The sequence below is a fragment of the Alligator sinensis genome, unplaced genomic scaffold, assembly GCF_000455745.1.
Source record: "Alligator sinensis unplaced genomic scaffold, ASM45574v1 scaffold74_2, whole genome shotgun sequence".
Lineage (NCBI taxonomy): Eukaryota > Metazoa > Chordata > Crocodylia > Alligatoridae > Alligator > Alligator sinensis.
In genome coordinates, this window is record NW_005841931.1 from 3,484,372 (window position 1) to 3,502,809 (window position 18,438).

Sequence of the window (18,438 nt, forward strand, 5' to 3'; positions counted from 1 at the left end):
AATCAAAACAAGTAACAAAACAAACAAACAAACAAACATGTATCAAGAAACGTTTCAGCTGGAACAAGTAGGTTTCACCATACTTTGTGCACCAAAAGTGACGATAAAAAGAATAAATCTGCTGTGTTGCAGCAACATGCCTGAAAAATAAATATTCTGTGCAATTTAATGGTTTTGTGCTGACCTATTTCATTTGAAAAGTCAATGGCAAGTTCACACCTAAGGGCAATTAAAGAAACATTCAGCACATACAGCTGTAAATCTTCACTTATGAAAAGAGTCTCTTCACATATTTTCTCTTCCCTATTTTTTTCAAAATACGGGGGGGGGGGGGGGGGGGGGGGGGGAATCAAATCACCTCTCCCATCCCCACAGAGGAGGAAGATACACAGCCACAGAGACAGACAGAGAGACTTTTGACTTTTCAAACTTTTATCTTTTGTTTTGTATAAAAGTGGAAAAATGCATACTTAAAACATGAAACACTTGTCAGCAACAAAAATACCTTCTCATTAGAGACTGAATCCCCTTCCCCAGCAATACCCTTCATGAGGTTACATACTAAGGATCAGCTGTCCATCTTCCACCTTGCAGAGTGTCCCCTCAAGGGCCAAACATGACACAAGCTGGTTCCCATTTTGTTGCAAAGTGAAATGTCCATATTCAACTATAAATCCTGCCCGGACCAAGAACCAGAATAGTAGGAGGACATCACTGGAGCCAGTCCTCGTGAGCTGGTTTCTGAGGCTTTTCAGAGTTGCCATCTTGGTCTGGCTCAGGAAGAAGCTGGCCAGGCAGATCATACTCTCCTTGGTTGCTTGGTATGGGACACAGTAGATGTACATGTTCTTGAAAGAGTCCAAGTCCAGGACACCAAAGAGGGTGCTAAAGACAGCAAAGAGCAGCAGCAGCAGCCAGGGACAGTCCAGGAAGGCATGGAACAGTCTCCTCCATCGCCTCCTTGCAGAAAGGGTGAATCACCAGCAGTGCCAAATCTAACAGGTGGACAAAGGTGCCTGTGGCCAGGACCCCATGCAGCAGTTGTCACCGGAGATCACCAGTTCTCCTGAAGAAGGACAGTTTGTACAGGACATAGGCAGACAAGGTTCTTTGGGCAAATGTGATATCTTTTATTAGACCAACTAAATAGTTGTAAAAATTGTTCTTTGCAAGCTTTCGGGCACAAACATCCTTCTATGGGCATAGGGAGAGTCTGCTGTTGTTTTGTGTTCTCCTGGATAGAATAGAAGCCAATATGCAAAACGCAGGTCTGTGAAAATACAAGTGTGTGGCAGTGAGGATCAAAGACCATAGGTGAGAGACAGGTAGGTGGGGGCAGGGAAGTGGGGAACGTTGATTTAGGATTATCGGAGGGCAGGCAGATGCCATAAATCCAGCATGCTTATAGGCTCAGCAGTGCTACACTGGTTAGCACTACAGATGAAAGGGACTTGGGGGTCATGATTGACCACAAGATGAACACGAGCCTTCAATGTGATGCTGCGGCTAGTAAAGCGAGCAAAACGCTGGCTTGCATCCATAGATGCTTCTCAAGCAAATCCCGGGACGTCATTCTCCTGTTGTACTTGGCCTTGGTGAGGCCGCAGCTGGAGTACTGCACCCAGTTTTGGGCTCCACAAATCAAAAAGGATGTGGAGAAGCTTGAGAGAGTCCAGAGAAGAGCCATGCGCATGATCAGAGGTCAGGAAAACAGACCTTATGACGACAGGCTGAGAGCCATGGGACTCTTCAGCCTGGAAAAGCTCAGGCTCAGGGGCGATCTGGTGGCCACCTCTAAGTTTATTAGGGGTGTTCACCAGGATCTGGGGGAAGGGATGACAAGGTCGAACGGTCACAAACTCCTCTGCGACCATTTCAGGCTGGACATAAGGAAGAACTTTTTTACTGTCCAAGCCCCCAAGGTTTGGAATAGACTGCCGCCGGAGGTTGTTCAAGCACCCACTTTGAATGCCTTCAAGACATTTTTGGATGTCTATCTTGCTGGGATCCTACGATCCCTGCTGACTTCCTGCCCCTAGGCAGGGGGCTGGATTTGATGATCCTCCGGGGTCCCTTCCAGCCCAAATGTCTATGAAATCTATGAAATCCAATGTCTATATTAGTCCATGATTTTTTGTATCCAGTAGATTTATGATTTGAAGTTCATAGGTTCATCCTCAAAAGGTGTTTTGTAAATTCCCTTTGAGGAGTAGAACTCAGAGATTGAGGAGAGAGTGGTGGTCTTGGGAGAAGTGTGCACCCATAGGTAACTGGGTTTTTGTGTACGTTCATTTTGGTATACAGTTGTTTGATTTCTCCTACAAATTTTCCATAAGGGCATTTAGGGCACTGGATGAGATTTAATACATTTCTGGAGGTGCAGATGTAAGATCCAGAAATGGTAATGGTTCTGTTGTGGGGTGTACTTATTGTAGGGGTAGTAGAGATGTGTTGGCAGGTTTTACATTTCTTGTCCTGGCATGGTCTGGATCCATTCGGTGTGTTTTGGGCTGTAAGAAGTTTGCTTCTAGTGATGGTGAGGTCTGGTGGTTGTTTAAAGGCTAGGATGGGTGGTTCTGGGAAGATCTCTTTAATAATTGGATCTTCTTCTAGCATGGGTTGCAATTGTTTGAGGATTTTCCATATAGGTTCCAGGGAAAGATGGAATGCACACTAATGGTATGCAATTCATGGGCATTTTCTTTTTGTACTGCAACAATTCTTCAGGTGGTATCAATCAGATTGCAGGTTTTTGGTCCAAGTGATGAACATGTCATCTATATATCTTAAGTACAGCACAGGTTTGATGATGCAGTTCTTGAGCAATTCTTCTTCCAGGTGGCCCATAAAAAGGTTGACATATTGTGGGGCCATTTTGGTGCCCACAGCTGTGCCAATGGTCTGGAGGAAGTGTTGGTTATTGAAAGTGAAGTTGTTGTGTGTGAGGATGAAGTGTAGAAGTTCAGTAATATCTTTAGGTCTGTACTCCAAGTTGTAATCTTGCTCTTTTAGGTAGCCAGGCTGTTCCCAGCACTCGGCATGCCTGCTCCAAGAGCCGGGAAGAATCAGCCTGGTGCTGCTGCCAGTCCCAGCCTGCAGTGGAAGCCTGCTGTCATCCCACATGCAAATCCAGGGGCACATGCCCCTGGGAAAAGCCTGACACAGCCCCCCAGCCCTCCCAGGGGGCATGAAGTAGCAAGAGGTGTGCTTTCCACCCCCCCTGCACCGACAGTTCTCGTTGCAGTAGGTGCTGGTCACTCCTGGGGCCGCTGCAGCAGGGGCTAGGGTGAGTGCAGACAAGCTGCACTGTGTCCCACACCACCCAGGGCTCCGCTTGCTGCTACTCCCCCGAGTCCCTGCTGCAGCAGCCCCAGGAGCAGCTGACATGAGTAGCCTGCACCACGGCACAATGCAGCCCAGGAACTGGGGTGAGTGGGGACAGGCGGAGCACAGTGCAGCCCTGAGAACGACACCCCTTACACGGCAAGCCATATGAGGAAAGGCTGAGGGATCTGGGCCTCTTCAGCCTGAAGAAAAGAAGGCTGAGAGGGTCCTGGTAGCAGCTGACTGCTACATTAGGGAAGTACAGCAAGGGTGCAGTGAGCAACTGTTCACCAGGGCACTCGAAGGGAAAACTAGAAGTAATGGCCACAAACTCCTGGAAGACTGATTCAGGCTCAACATTAGGAGCAGCTTCTTCATAATCAGGGTGTCCAGACTGTGGAATAAGCTCCCTCCAGAGGTGGTGCAATCAACTGCCCTGGAAATCTTCAAGAGGAGACCTGGACAGTCACCTCGCTGGGGTCACCTGACCCCCAGTTGTCTTTCCTGCTTGGTGCAGGGGGGCTGGACCCAATGATCTTCCAAGGTCCTTTCTAGCCTTATAATCTATGAAAGTCCTGGGATGATTTTGGGCTGCCTAGGGTAGGTTTTTCCCGTTCTTATGGTTCAGGACCAGCAGTAGGAATTGGGATTTCTCCTGAAGGGATTGGGTGGGTTGCATGAGAGTTCACCTTCTCAGTGCTAGTAGCCCCAGCAGAAGCAGGGGTGTAGACTGGGAACCTTACTTATTCTGTACCATACCTCACCCTGGGCTGGGGTATGGTTGTCCTCCCCCTGTGTGGGTGAAGCCATTCTTGTAGCAATCTGCTTCTTCCCTAGGCCAGGTGAAGCAGGGCTGCCACAGCAAAAACACATGATCTTTTCTGTGGAGAGGTAATACCATGCTCCCCCAACATGCATCATAGGGAGAAATTTCAAAGATTTCCCCCCATCCTCCAGGATTGTAAAGACTTGCCTTGCTCAGGAGCTTCAGAGATTTTACAAGCAGGGCTTGTTATCTTACCAAAGCAAGCCAGATCCTCAGCAAACTTGTCATCGCCAACAAAAAAGGGGGGCAGGTGGCGTTGGACAATATGACCTTTATGGCCAGGTTGTTTAAAGGCAAAGCAGTAACAAAGGCCATCAGGTCCTTTTTTTTTTTTTTTTTTTTTTTTTTTTTTTTTTTTTTTTTTTTAAATTATAACAACAGTTTGGAAGCACAAAATTATATGACCATCTTAGGGCTGAGCGTGAAACACCTGTCAGCAACAAAAACACTGAGACACCAGATATTAACTTCCTCCCTGCTACCCCTCATGGAATTACACATTTAGGACTAGCTGTCCATATTCTACCTTGTAGAGTGACCCCTTGATAGCCCAACAAGACACAAACTGGTCCACATTCTGTTGCCAAGTGAAGTGTCCAAGCTCAAACGTGATGCATGCCCAGAATAAGGAAGAGGAAGAGGAAGAGGAAGAGAGAGAGAGCACACAAGCTCACTCCTCTATTGAATTGACCTGAGCTAGAATACATGGCCAAGAAGCGATGCTGTAACATATAATCTATCCATACAGCAGGTACACTGTTCCTTATACTTTAAGATATGCAACTATTTCATGTCTTGCTTCCAAGGCAAAGAATTTATATGAAACAAACTACACAGAGAATTGTTTCTAATTTTCCATTCAATCCAAGCACTTTTGTACTCCTATTAGGAGGCAACCCAAAGCTCCTCCACAACACCCTTTGAAACCCTTAAGTACCAACTATGTACAATATGAAGACTTGCCTATTCTGTTTCTTGTTTCTGCTGCAAAACAACAGACTTTTCACCATCAAGGAGAATGTTTTTTCTTTGAGATGAAAGGCTTAAACAACATTAATAGCAGAGGAGGATTTCCATAGGACAGGCCTGAATAATCTATAAAAGTGACTGGAGTACAGAAGAACACTGAGGTGCAACTACATCCCAGAACAAGTGAGGATGTTCATTGTAAAACTTGGACTAGACGTTTCCTGTCTCAGCTAGAACATGCTCGTAGCATGTTTTCACTGTGACCTAAATGTGTGGAGAGAGAGATAGGTTTATATATCCCTTCCAGTCAATGGGGAGAGGTAAATAAATCTAGTGCATTTCACTGTATTTTACATGTCAGCTGCATGTGGCTTAAAATTTGTTCCAACTCTCATGTCACCCTGCCACCAGACACAAAGGATTCATGAGGCTCTCAAATGGTTTATGTGAAATAGGCCTAAGTACAGCTGGTAACTGGTTACAACCAGCTGGCTGGGAACATGGGCATTTTCCCTCTTTCAGACACACAGAACACATAGACATACAAATACAAGCAAGTCATTTTGAGTTGATGAAGTGTCCTGATGTATACTGAAACAGCCATATTACATTATGTTTTCAGACTAACATTGTTATGACTGCATTTCTCAAGTGTAGATACTGAAAATACAAGGGCATGAACACAAACATAATGTTACAAATAGTATCTCTCAGATCCTGGATAGTTTTCACTAAAGACCTTGACACAAATAACTTCCTAGCATAATTTGAAGATGGGATAAGAAACAGGTAAGTCTACTTAACATTATTACATGGACCATGTTAAAATCCTGAATCTCAATGAATTGGTGCGTACACTTCCCAAGCACAAAATGAATATCAGATACTAAATGTCATGGCCACATTGCCATCTCCTCAATTCTTCTCTTGGACTATTTCTTATGCCTGTTATTCCCTTTTTCAGAACTAAACTAGGTTACCGTAAGTAACCAGTTCCCTCGTTAACCAGTTTCCTGACACACATTTTTCAGAATCAGAAAACCCATACCTGCAGTAGGAGGGGGAAAAATGATCAGAAGTAGTAGACAGACTGACGCTACATGGCTGAAGAGGGTGTATAAAGATGAGAAGGGACATCTGAAAAAGGACGTGAAGGCTCATTTCACAAGCCTCTATTAATTCTATGTTTCAGTTAGCCTACAACAAACAAGTGAGAAAGTGCAATGAAAACCTCCCCAAATTCAAGCTCTCTTTACCTGGTCCCTGTTGTTGATGTTCGAGTACGGTAACTGCCCAGTCATCAGTTCATAAAGAACAATCCCAAATGCATATACATCCGACTGAAAGCTATATGGGTTTTTATCTTGCATCCTAATTACTTCTGGTGCCTGTACCATAAAGGACAGAGTTAGTATTCACTTCACAGTATTAAAATGCCATTTCACAAAACAAATGTAAAATTTTGCTTTTAAAACTATAAAATACAGCAAGAGGGTGCCATGCACAGCTGTTCTTTTAATTTTAGGTTCCTTTAGTGTCCAAACTTAAAGGCTTCCTGGTCCACTGTTGGTTACATATGCAATTCGACTTAAAATATTAATACATGGTGGATAAATTTCAAAATCTGCTGGCTCTCTAAGTGGGTGAGGTCATGACTGTACTATATGGCGGAAACCATTACAGATTGAGCAGTCATTTTGGAAAGTGAAATTACAATAGTGCTAAAGAACCATCACACCTATCAAAATCTTAAGGTACTTAGAAGGGAAGAAGTTGGGCTAAACATATGATCATCAAAACATTTCTTCTGAAGAGATCATTGGATTTGAATCTCTCAGCCTCTTCAGAGTAGCTACACTTGAATAGATCAAATTCAGAAGCCTATTATTTTTAAACAAATGTGAGAGAATATTTCAGATTTCACTGATGTCTTAAAGACGCATTTAAAGAACAGATTAAAGTATTAATTTAGTGTTTAGTATTATAACATAACCTTGTCAGCTGACATTAGGTTTGTATGGTCTGTCTGCTTGAGAGATGTTTTGAGACTTCTGGTTAAAGAAAGAAAATTGGGACACAAGTATTCTGAAATCATTACCTACATACCGCCCTTTACTTACCATCCAGAGAATAGATCCAGACAACTGTTCAAACTGATGGGACCCACTCCATCGTGATTTCACTGTGGCTAGACCAAAATCACCTATTTTTACTGTGAGGTCTTCATGAAGAAATATATCTATAAAGAAATTAAGGTAAAAAAGTATAGTTCCTAATGTTCCCTATAAGCACATATATATTAAATAACTCTATATACCTGCAATGCTAGCTGTTATCAATTGGCACCATCCATGAACAGTATAAAAAACTAAGTAGTCAATCCTCATATATATCTAGAGTCCAAACAACCAGTGTCTGTGAAGTGCTATATTCTAGCTTGCAGTAATGATAGTGTTAATAAACTAGGCCCCAAACGATTATATTAAAAATGTGAAGTCCTTAAAGAGCTGCATATATCTGCAAGTCTATAGATGAGTTGGCACAACCCTTCCATGAGGTATCTGGCGGAGGTATCTGAAATTCACTGGGATACTTCTACAAAACTTGTTTTCTCTTTACAATCATGTTAAAAGGCACAAAGAATATTTTTGTATTTTGCTCCTCACATTGTTACCCATTCCCACCCAATGTTGACTCTCCTTTAACATTTCTGCAGGTGAGCTGATTTTCACATTCATTCATTTCTGGCAGAATAAAGGGGGCTTATTTTCATGTTCCAAATCTACGTCTTTGGGAAAGGATACTATTACTCTTGAGGTCTCTGTGGATGATTGACTTGGCATGCAAGTAACTGAAAAGAAAGAGAATATTTTAGAACAGATAGTCAAGCACCCATTTCATTCATCAGTAGCTGAAAGTATACACTTTATTCAGCTGAAGCAACAAACTGTTGTGTGTTCAATACACAAATACTACTGAAAGCAGGAAAACTACAGTTTACCCTTGATGGCTCTTTCAAGCAAAACAATGAAACTAACAACCACCGCCGCCACCCACCCACCCCACCCCTTATACTTCATCAGCTATTTTGTTTTACTGTCCAGAAATCTGGCGCACACTCAGAGCTCACAATCTAACTCTGGGTCTTAACCTACTTGACCTTGCTTCAAACTGAAAACTGTTTTATGTTAGAAGTAATTACCCCTTGAACTGAGTTGCCAACAGCCACACTTACAATAAAAGCATATTAAAAAGGTCTATTTTAAATACCTACTGAGTAGAAATAAAAGTACTGTCACAAAATGCAGCAATACACAGGGAGAGGACTCCAGCCTCAGTACAGAGATAAAAACTAGTTAACTGCACTTGGAGTAAGAGTAAAAACAAAGAAAAGAGCAAATACCATCTCAAAGTTCATTACAAACAAGTAACACAATACTTACTCCATGCCTTGTGCAGTTTGCCGTGCAATATCAATGAGTTTGATCATCTCAAATTTTGTCTCAATGATGTGTAGATGGTGATACAAGCTGGAGCCTTCACACCACTGTGTGACAATAGCCAGCTGTGGCTTTGTTGAATAACCCATGAAGAGTAGGATATTCACATGTCTTGTTTTCCTGTGGGAGAAAACTCACTGAAAAAAATCAATGACAAACTTGAACTGAACTATCTAAATCAGGGGTGGCTAACCTGCAGAATGCGTGCTACAAGTGGCAAGGGCAGCCTCTATGTAGCACAGAGCAGATGAGGCAGGGAGCAGAAAGCAGTGGCAGATCAGGCAGGAAGGAGGCAGGGCAGCAGACAGGGCAGGAGAAGGGGATTAACAGTGGCACTTGGTAAGGATGTCGGGCTAATCAGTAGCATGCCTGCCAAAAAGGCTGGCCCCCACTGATCCAAATTAGATATGGTAGCTCCCTTTAAATGTATTAGAAAACAAACAAGTATACAGTTCTCTAGATTGCTTTCATTGTACAAGTCACTATTCAGATTTATGTCTAGAAAGGAAAGCATAGCGGTGGCTAGAAAAATACGTTCCAAAAATACAAATAATAATTTCCAATTCTTTATATTTTGGAAAATAAGAACAATGTTCCTTAATCTGTGGGTAACAACTCATAAGTGGGTCACAAACAAACTTCAAAAATGGATCAATGAACTTTAAAAATGGATTCTCCTTTTAAAGAGAAAAAAGTGGGAAATAGTGGCTTGTCCCTTGCAGGCTGTCAGGATTCCAGCTTGCAAGGGGCTACTTGGGGCCCCCCATGCCTCACATACCCACCCCCTCCCCAACATGCTGAGGCCTGGGGGCAGTGGATCAGGAGTGAGGGGCACTAGGTTGGGACTGGCCATCAATATTTACAATTGGGTCCTGGTCCAAAAAGGGTTGGGAACTACTGTTCTACGCAGAACACACAAGAATAATGATTCTGAAACAGCATCAGCTGGATGATCTAATGTCAAACTGATAATTTATATTTCCTTACCTGAGCACTCCTACTTCATTTTTGAAGGCCTGTAACTGCTGAGGTGTGGGTGCTGTAACATTCAACATTTTTACTGCCACATCACCTTTAAACAGCAATTAAAAAAAAAAAGATATACAGTTTAAACAGATTATTCAATGGAGGTAATACAAAATAGAGCAAAAAGTAAAAAATAAAATATTTTATCCTGTAGCCTTCCCTAAAGTCATCAAGCCATTAACATGAAGAAAAAAAAAAGGAGGAGCGACTCTTCCATAAAAATACAAAGGAATGGATAATTTCTCATTTTACTAACAGATATTGACACTAACATTTCCAAACCCCACCCTCCTCTCCCTTTCTTTGGAGTTCCTCATACAGTCAGATTGACACCTCAGGCTCGCTGGCATTTAGAATTCATCTTTAGATGATAATTAGTTATTCATTACTGGGAGCAAAAGAACAGTTTCTTAATTTGAAGCCCCAATTTCTCATATTTAAACTACTGCTTTGCTAAAAATAAATCAAAATATCTAAACAGCTTCCTTCATGATGCTCGAGAACACCAGTTTGCCATGTTGGCAACATACCATGCCATTTTCCCTTGTAGACTGTTCCAAATGATCCAGACCCTATCCTTTGCCCGACTGTAATCTGTCCATCTGGTATTTCCCAATCATCACTCGAGTCCCGTCGACCAAGGGTTTTCTTTAAAAAGAAACACACAATTGTGGTAAAATTATATAAAAACCACCCTGTCCTTTCTTAAAGCTGTATATGTTCCTTTCTAAATATGAGTGCCTCAACAGGGTGTATCATTTAAAACTGTAGTTTGAAAGCATTTCCAGAGCAAGTCATTAGTAATATTTGATTTATAATTTAGTCTTTACTCTTTTCCAGCTGAGTACATACTGTACCCTCAGCATAGTGGTACACCAAGTAATTTCCTACCACAGCAGTTATCAAGGAATCAGATTTTGATAATAGTCCCTAATAAAGTTGAAAATTTTCTAGTAATAAATGGAAATCTCAGGGATAGGAATTTCAGAGAAATAATGCTTAAATTGTGATTTTTTTTCAAATGTTATTTTCAGAGGATTAGCCTACATTAGAGAATCAGGAAGCCAATATTTATGAAAATGATAAGACAATGTAAGCAACTTCACTGAAGGGATATCAGCATTGCATTAACAAATGTACACACACACACACACACACACACACACACACACACACACACACACACAGTCTTTTGCGTGCTACCTAGCAAAACTTTTATATAAATGATTCCTACTTCAGTCCTAGTTATTTAATGTTGCCCTGTTGTTTACTAGCTTAGAGCACGCAATTCCTTCAATAACTATTTCTAGAATAATTTTAGATGTCCTTCATAAAAGAGAAGCTATAAGAATAAGGACACCTTTGTAAGAGGAGGAAAACACAGCTAATCTGCCCCTTACCATTCTATTCCTATCTTCTGAAGATGAGGATGACTTTCTTTCTCTCTGTGGTCCTGGGGACTTTTGTAATGCTTTCACATTGGTGAGGGACCCAGGCAATGAGGCAGGAGGTGTGGCAGACAAGCCCGTGGTTGAACCTACGTTTGAGAAATTTAATAAATGAATTTTATGTAAAAGTATTAAAAAGACAGTTATAAAATTTTAAAAAAATATTAAGCACAGAAATTGTGCTTCAGATACAGTATCTCCAAATATAAATGTACATGTTTTGAGTGAGGAAATATGAACTTCTGGACTACTGTATTAAACATATGAATTAGTATTGCAGTATTAAACATCAAGAAGCAGTAAAGTTAATAGCAAACATTTGTGTACTAGATAGCTCCCAATGGTTTGTTATTGGATTACTTGAACAACAATCTCTCTTTGGACAAATAGATATTTTGATGTTTCCAGCTTCTTTGATAAGAAAAATAATACTTAAACTTAACAGCCAGCTTTTCAGACTTGCTCTTGCTAACCAATAGTAGCCAGGACACAACAAATTTGGATTAAAATACAACTATACATGAAAGCTGGGAAAATTTTTTTAATACAGTTCGTAAGTGCCACCTAAATATATTTGGCTGTTTCAAAGCTAGCTGCCAGTACAGAGCACTTATTATTAATAGCAAACTAGAGTGTAGTGGGAATTCAAAAGAAAAAGTACTTTAGCTAGCCACTTACAGCTTATTATATTAACTAAAAAATAAACAATCCATTGGTCTGGTATACAGTTTGTGTTAACAAAATGACGCAGAAAAATAACAGGACTGTTTCAGAGCTTCAATGCTTTTTTTATTAAAAGAATTCTTCAGACTAGATACTGTTTTTTTAATATAGCATCATAATTACTAACAAGATCATACTGACACTCCCAATGTGAAGGAGGAATGCAAGTCTACCTCTTATGTTTGTGCTGCTCTGCTAATTATTACAAATCACCATGCAAGTCCCCAAGTATTTTACAGATGCTTTCTACTATAATGGGGTTTGAGGAAATGGTACAATACATGTATTCTTTCCTTCCTTGTGCAGCAGTTATATTCTTATTAAGGGAGATAAGTATAATTAGAAGAACCTAAAATACAAGATAAAGAAAAAGCAATGCATCTTTTAGTGGGAAATATTAGGGCTGTGCAAAATTTTGGCAGTCGTTCCATTTTAGGTGTTTTGGCCCATTTTGGCACCCAGAACACTGAATCCAAAACACAATGGAAGGCTCCAAAACACCTCCAAAATGAAATGAAATCATTGGAAATGTTTCAGAGGTGCGCCCTGGGAATAGCACAGCCCTGCAGCCCTTCTTTTAAAGTGCCGGGAGCAAGGGGCAAAGCAGGGGATGGGGCCAGGCAGGGCAGCTATGGGGGCTTCTCTCACAGCTCCCCCTGCCGGAACAGAGGCAGTCACAGCCGGAGGAGCCAGGGAATAAGGCTCCATGGCTGCCATGCCTGGCCCCATCCCCTGTCCGGCCCCAGCACTGCGTTTACCAGCTATAGCAGTGGTGATCAGGGCCTCTGAGGGCTCGTTGGCAGAGGCCCTCCATGCAGCATGGGGCAGCAGGGATCATCCCTCCTGGTTGACACCCACGTGGCAGCTGTCGCATCACGGGTGCAGCATGTCTTGGCAGGGCGCCGCGTGCCATCTGGGAGCTGCAGCTGCACCTGTCAGCTGGAGCCCAGCACTGCTCGGCCCCAGCTCCCAAACAGTGCGCAGCACTATGGCGAGCTGTGCTGCACCTGCACCATGGGGTAGCTGCCATGCAGGTTCCGGGGGGGGAATCCCCATTGCCTCCCACTGTGCAGGGGGGCTCTGCCACGAGCCCTCAGAGGCCCCGGTCACTGCTGCTACACCCACTGAGTGCAACGCTTTTCTTTCTTTCTTTTTTTTTTTTTCTTCTTTTTTAAATGCCGGGGAATGAGGCTGCCATGGGGGCTTCTCCCACAGCCCACAGCCGCCCCCCTCCCCAACCGGGGAGAGACACGCCAAGCCAGAGAAGCCGCAGGAGAACCTGCAGCCACCCGGCTGTGCCTGCTTCTGCCTGGCTGATCCGAATCAGCACCGAAACAGCATCGAAACTCTGAAACAGATTCAACCAAATCAAAATGGAACAGTGATCCAAAACACCAAAACGAATTACTGTCCTGTGAAACAGCCAAATCCAAAATCGAAATGAAACAGCCGTTTTGCACAGCCCTAGGAAATATGATTCCAGAACAGATAAAACTATTGTAGGTAATCTGTAAATATAACGGAAGCCCAGTTTTCCACTTATAGGTTAGCTATTTCACCAATACCCAACTGTGTCTTCCATAAGTCATTAGCCTAGAATTTGAAGTTACATTTACTGATTTAAATTTAAAATGTTCCTGTTTTTTAGCCAACTCCATTGAATGAGAATTGGGTTGCAAATACCTAATTTTCCAAAAGTCTTTGGAATAATCTGGCAAGTGTTTAGTCCATAAAATGAGCAGCTCTTGGTATTCTGAAATAAAAATCTTTGAAGCAGTCAAAAAAGTAACATTTGAAAAGCATGTGCCACCATGCAGCCACTCATATACTCAGAGGTACATTATATACAGAAAAAATATTTCATGTTATTAACAACTGGTATTTTTAACATATAATTTTCTCTCGTTTTAGCTAGGATTTTGGGCAATCAACAAAAAAAGACTCATTGACAGCTTCAAGCCTGAAAGACCCCCTGACCTGATGAGATATTAAAATGGACAGGTCTTGTATAGCAATATCAGTACACAAATGAATGCTGAGTACAATGGGAGTTTACACAGTACCTCAACTGGCACTATTGTCTAATCTGGTTCAGATTACCTAGAACCCCAATTTAACACCAATGGAACCCTCAAAACATACATATCATAACAAGTTGACACAATATGTGATCTCCAGAAACTTAAAAGCTAACAAGATAACAATGGAAATGTTTGTAATTTGTATTTTCTCTCTCTCAGAGTACTTTTTAAAAACAGAGAATATTAAACTCTGAAAATTATTAGAACACTAAACTGACTTAAATAGTCAAGGAAATTCCAAGTTAAGAATGTTACTATGTTCTTAACAACAGTTCACTATCCAAGACTCTCTGTTTATATAAATTACAATAAGAACTATACATAGAAACCTCAACTCTGAAATTCCTTGATTGAGAAGCATTAAGTCAAATTTAACACACAATAGTTTCCAAATGTATAAGGGTGGAAGTGAGTATGTGTGAAAAGCACATTCAAAGCATTCCAGCCAGGCCAAGCAAAAAATTGAGGTGTTCTGATAAACTCACACACTTACATACACACAGTGTGAGGGTGAGACATAAACAGCATCTGTGGTTTTACTTATTTTGTTCTGGGTGAAAACAAGAAAGAAGAGCCCAACTACCTCTGAACACTGGGCCAGGCTCAAAATCAAACACTATTTCACTGGGGACAGAATGGAGGAGGGGACTGGGAGTCCGGGATTGGTATTTCCGAAGACAGCGCATCAACTGGTTCAAAGGGGCTGTTAGAGAGAAAGAGACGGGCAGGCAGAGACAGAAAGACAGACACACAGAAGAAATGAAAGAAGTCATGGGAAATAACTAGGATGCTTTGACTCCTATCACAGATTGATTTTTGGACTTTGAAGGAAAAATATTTATTAAATGTTTTTTCAAAAAATGGGTTTTGACATTGTCCTCAGATGCCAAGCACACAGCTTATGACAAAAGTTAAAACTGACATGATAATACAACATTCAAACACTGGACAAAAATGGCCAGAATTGTGACAAGCCACACCTTACCAAAACATACAAAATAGTAAAATCTGGCAAGTTCTTAATCAGTTACATTTACGTATTTAAAAGGGGGGGGGGAAAAATGTGTTTATATATGGTATAACAAACCGTAACTCCTCCAAACACAAAGCATTAGCCAGCCACCACCTTTCTGGTTAACAGATACAGATGGCAGATTTAAGAATGCCAATGGCTTAAGGTGCAAGACCTTGGAGAGTGCAGTAGAATGCACCAGCATAACTAAGACTTCACTGAGAGGTGAAGCAAGTCATAGTTAACAGAAGACAACATGCTGGTTGACTATTTGGATCTAGAGAAATAGTCATATGCCTGTCCTCTTAGGGAACAGCTTTGTCATTTTCAAGTGACTAAATACAACAAAGACAGATCCTGTACCCTGACAACCAGCACTTAAGAGTTCTTCTTGCAGAAAGCAGATGTTGCAGGCCGTGTGTGACATGCAAAGAACAGTAAGACAACCTTCTGTCATGAGTTTTGCTGTAACTGAAAGTTAAGGCTGTCTACATTGTCTATAACAGTGCTACTGAAAGGCCTATAAAAGACATGGCTTTAATCTGAGGTCCTAATTACTTGTTTCCAAGGTTAGCAAAGGCATGCAGTAGAGCAAAGCAGCGTCTTCAGCAAGGGGCAGAGGGGGAGAAGAACTGGAGTATCTTATGCCATTTAGATTAGAGGATGCAGCAATTAACGTGGCCAGTTCACAAACCATGTTGACAGGCTTCAAAGGAAGCCTCTGTTGCCTCCTTAGGTGGAAGGATAGTGACTGGCATAAGGGGCTTTGTGTGCAGAGAGTGTGAAGTTAAGGAGCATGTGTGTGCAGAGACATTTCCCCAGGACTCCATCAAGATGAGAGGGATACCCTTTCTCCTCTTGATGCAATTAAAACCTTTCCTCCTTCTGTCTCCCCCACTCCCAGAATGACTGGTGAATGATAAATCTTTATCAGACAGATGCTAAACATCAAAGACAAGCAAGTATAAATATACTGGTTGTTTTGTTGAGATCTCCCTCTCTCTGTTTTGCAGAAGTAAGTAGTACAAAAGGGAGGGGCAAAGCAATCATATAATTATATTTAGTAACAGAGAATTCTTTAAAATTACTTACCTCCCTCTCCTCGTAACCCCTGGTCTCTAATTAAGTCCTACAAACAAAAGCACAAATATGTATAACAAATACAAATATTTCACAGTAGTGCCGCCCTAGAAGTTACACTTAAGATTGCAGTCCCATCCACCACCATACCAGGTATTGTCCAGAGAGTAAGACAGTCACCACCCTGATGATCTTACAAGCTAATAATTATAATACAGAAAAAAAAATACACAGACACAAACCTATTTACTTTAAAACCTATTTACTTTAAAAGTGAATCCCAATGCTATCTTGAGATATGGGCTAGTTAAAAGACAGGTTTACTTGAAGGTGTTGATTTAAACTTCCAATTAAGTCAACATGCAAGGGGAAATATTGAACCAGAACTGATAATCATTTTCCCAGTTAGTTGCCTGCAACATAATATGGTTATGACTGTCATACAGGATGATGGGACATGACTTCCTTATGTTGAAGAAATGGACTAAAATAACCTCTATTTTTTACTTGTAAAAAGGTTCCTGATTTCTGCACCAAATTAATTCAGTTCTTTTTAAAGTTGTTCATTAATTTTAATAGGTTCTTTTAGCTTATAATACAGTATTCACTGAGTACATCTGCTACAAAATATCCAGACTAACAACCTATCCAGACTAACCAAATGCAATTTTACAACTGGTAATAGACTTAAGAAAGCAATTTTCTAAACAGAGAAAAAAAAATTAAGCAAGTTCCCTTCACAGGTCAGTTTTCATCAATGTGTTTTAAATCTGGAGGCATGGTGACCCAGGAGATACTAACTTTGCTTATGATTCAAGTTAGAGGTAAAAAAAGGATTTTGCACATCTGAATATCTAGGTAGACCTTAAGACTATGTAAAATGACAACTCAGTAAATTTCAAACAGCAGACTCAAAACTAGAATACACATATGGGGAAGGGAGCTATTAAAAATCAAGATTCAGGCAGGAACTGTGTGTTTATCTGAATCTAAGATGACCCTGAGTTTAAGACAACCCCCAACAATTAGATCCTATACATGTAAAATTTATAAATGTGTTATCATTTTCCACGTATAGAATCTAATTACTGGAGGGTCATCTTTAATTCATCTTTCCCACTGCTAAAGAGGGGCATGTAGTAGGAGTGTAGGTGGTGTGGGGAGGTCAAGCAGCTTGCCCCCCTGCTTGTGCCTGTCCCCCCACTGTCCCCCAGCCTCTACTCTCCCCCCACTCCCTCTCCAGCCTCTGCTCCCCTCATTCCCCGCTCCCCTTATCTTTGCTCCACACAATAGTCTCTGAGCACAACCCCTGTCCAGCTCATGTAGCAGCCATATGGGCTATGCACTACTGCTGTGGGGCTGGACTCAGTGCCCAGGCTACAATGTGTACAGAGCCTGCCAGCATGTAGCAAAAGCAAGGGGGGGAGGAGAAGTGGGGAAGCAGAGGGGCAGGCAGGGGAGCAAAGGCTGCATGGAGTGTGTGGAGGGATGGAAGATGGGGAGAAAAGCCTGCAGCGGGGAGACTGCAGGATGCAGAAGCAGCAAGAGGGAGTGGAAAGGCAGACAGCAGCTGTAGCAACCCTGGGTGGAGACTGAAGCCAGAGTGAAAGCAGCTGCTTGCCCCTCCCACTGCTGTCATATGTGATTTTAAGATGAGGGCCTTTCCCCACCATGTTAAATGGGAGGGGAGAAGGGAGGTCCTCATCTCAAAATCAAGAAAATATGGTATTTACAACTGGGGGGGGAGGTGGGGTAGCAGTGCGAACAATAGTTTGTAGAGTGCTGGCCAAGACTGTTTAGAAATTGATTAAGCACAATCTTATGGCCTCCATTTTCATTCATATTAAAATTCAGTCTTCAAAAATATCAAAAACTGTATGGAAAAAAAATCAAAACATTCATTGTAGCAATTTATTGAGGCTCAGAGAGCAAGTCAAGGATGACATATTCAAACACCAGCATCCAGTAAACCATCTTTTCTGTTAAAAGTAATATAAGGATTCACAGATAAGCAGTACTTTTAATCCTTGGCATGATTTGAAAAAGTTATTATTTTGCTTTGTCTTTTCAGGTTCACACACAGGTGCACATAACAGCAATAGCTTGGAGACCGAATTTAAAAATGACTAATCGTTTGTAGCATCCTGCTTGTTTGGAGAAGTGAGGATATGGCTGTCAAAAAGAGTTTTTGTTATCTGAAACAGGTTGTTTGATTTTTTTCCCCATCTCTGGGCTACCAACATTTCCTCTCCTGCTATTTAAAATTTATGAACTCTTAGGTAGATCAACATGTATTTATTTAAAAAAGTAACAGTTGTGTGTTTGTGCTAAAAATTATACACAGGCATGAGTTAGGCAAGCTGATAAGGCTCCACTATTTCAATCCATTTTATTGATACTTACATCTATATTGACAGGCTCTATTGTATTGATGTGCACATTGGGTGCT

At 41.5% G+C, this 18,438-nt stretch overlaps 1 protein-coding gene across 1 annotated transcript in view; it reads right to left on the reverse strand.

Moving 5' to 3' along the window:
• The window catches only part of BRAF (B-Raf proto-oncogene, serine/threonine kinase), a 148,661-nt gene that overhangs the window by 10,563 nt on the left and 119,660 nt on the right, over nucleotides 1–18,438 (reverse strand). The window contains exons 9-17 of the mRNA XM_006019543.2: nucleotides 18,393–18,438; nucleotides 16,002–16,038; nucleotides 11,046–11,182; nucleotides 10,176–10,293; nucleotides 9,607–9,691; nucleotides 8,563–8,739; nucleotides 7,924–7,970; nucleotides 7,240–7,358; nucleotides 6,376–6,507 (exon numbers count right to left, since the gene is read on the reverse strand). The exon at nucleotides 18,393–18,438 is cut by the window's right edge and continues 84 nt beyond it. Coding sequence (XP_006019605.2) covers nucleotides 6,376–6,507; nucleotides 7,240–7,358; nucleotides 7,924–7,970; nucleotides 8,563–8,739; nucleotides 9,607–9,691; nucleotides 10,176–10,293; nucleotides 11,046–11,182; nucleotides 16,002–16,038; nucleotides 18,393–18,438 — 898 coding nt within the window. The remainder of the gene's footprint in view (nucleotides 1–6,375; nucleotides 6,508–7,239; nucleotides 7,359–7,923; nucleotides 7,971–8,562; nucleotides 8,740–9,606; nucleotides 9,692–10,175; nucleotides 10,294–11,045; nucleotides 11,183–16,001; nucleotides 16,039–18,392) is intronic.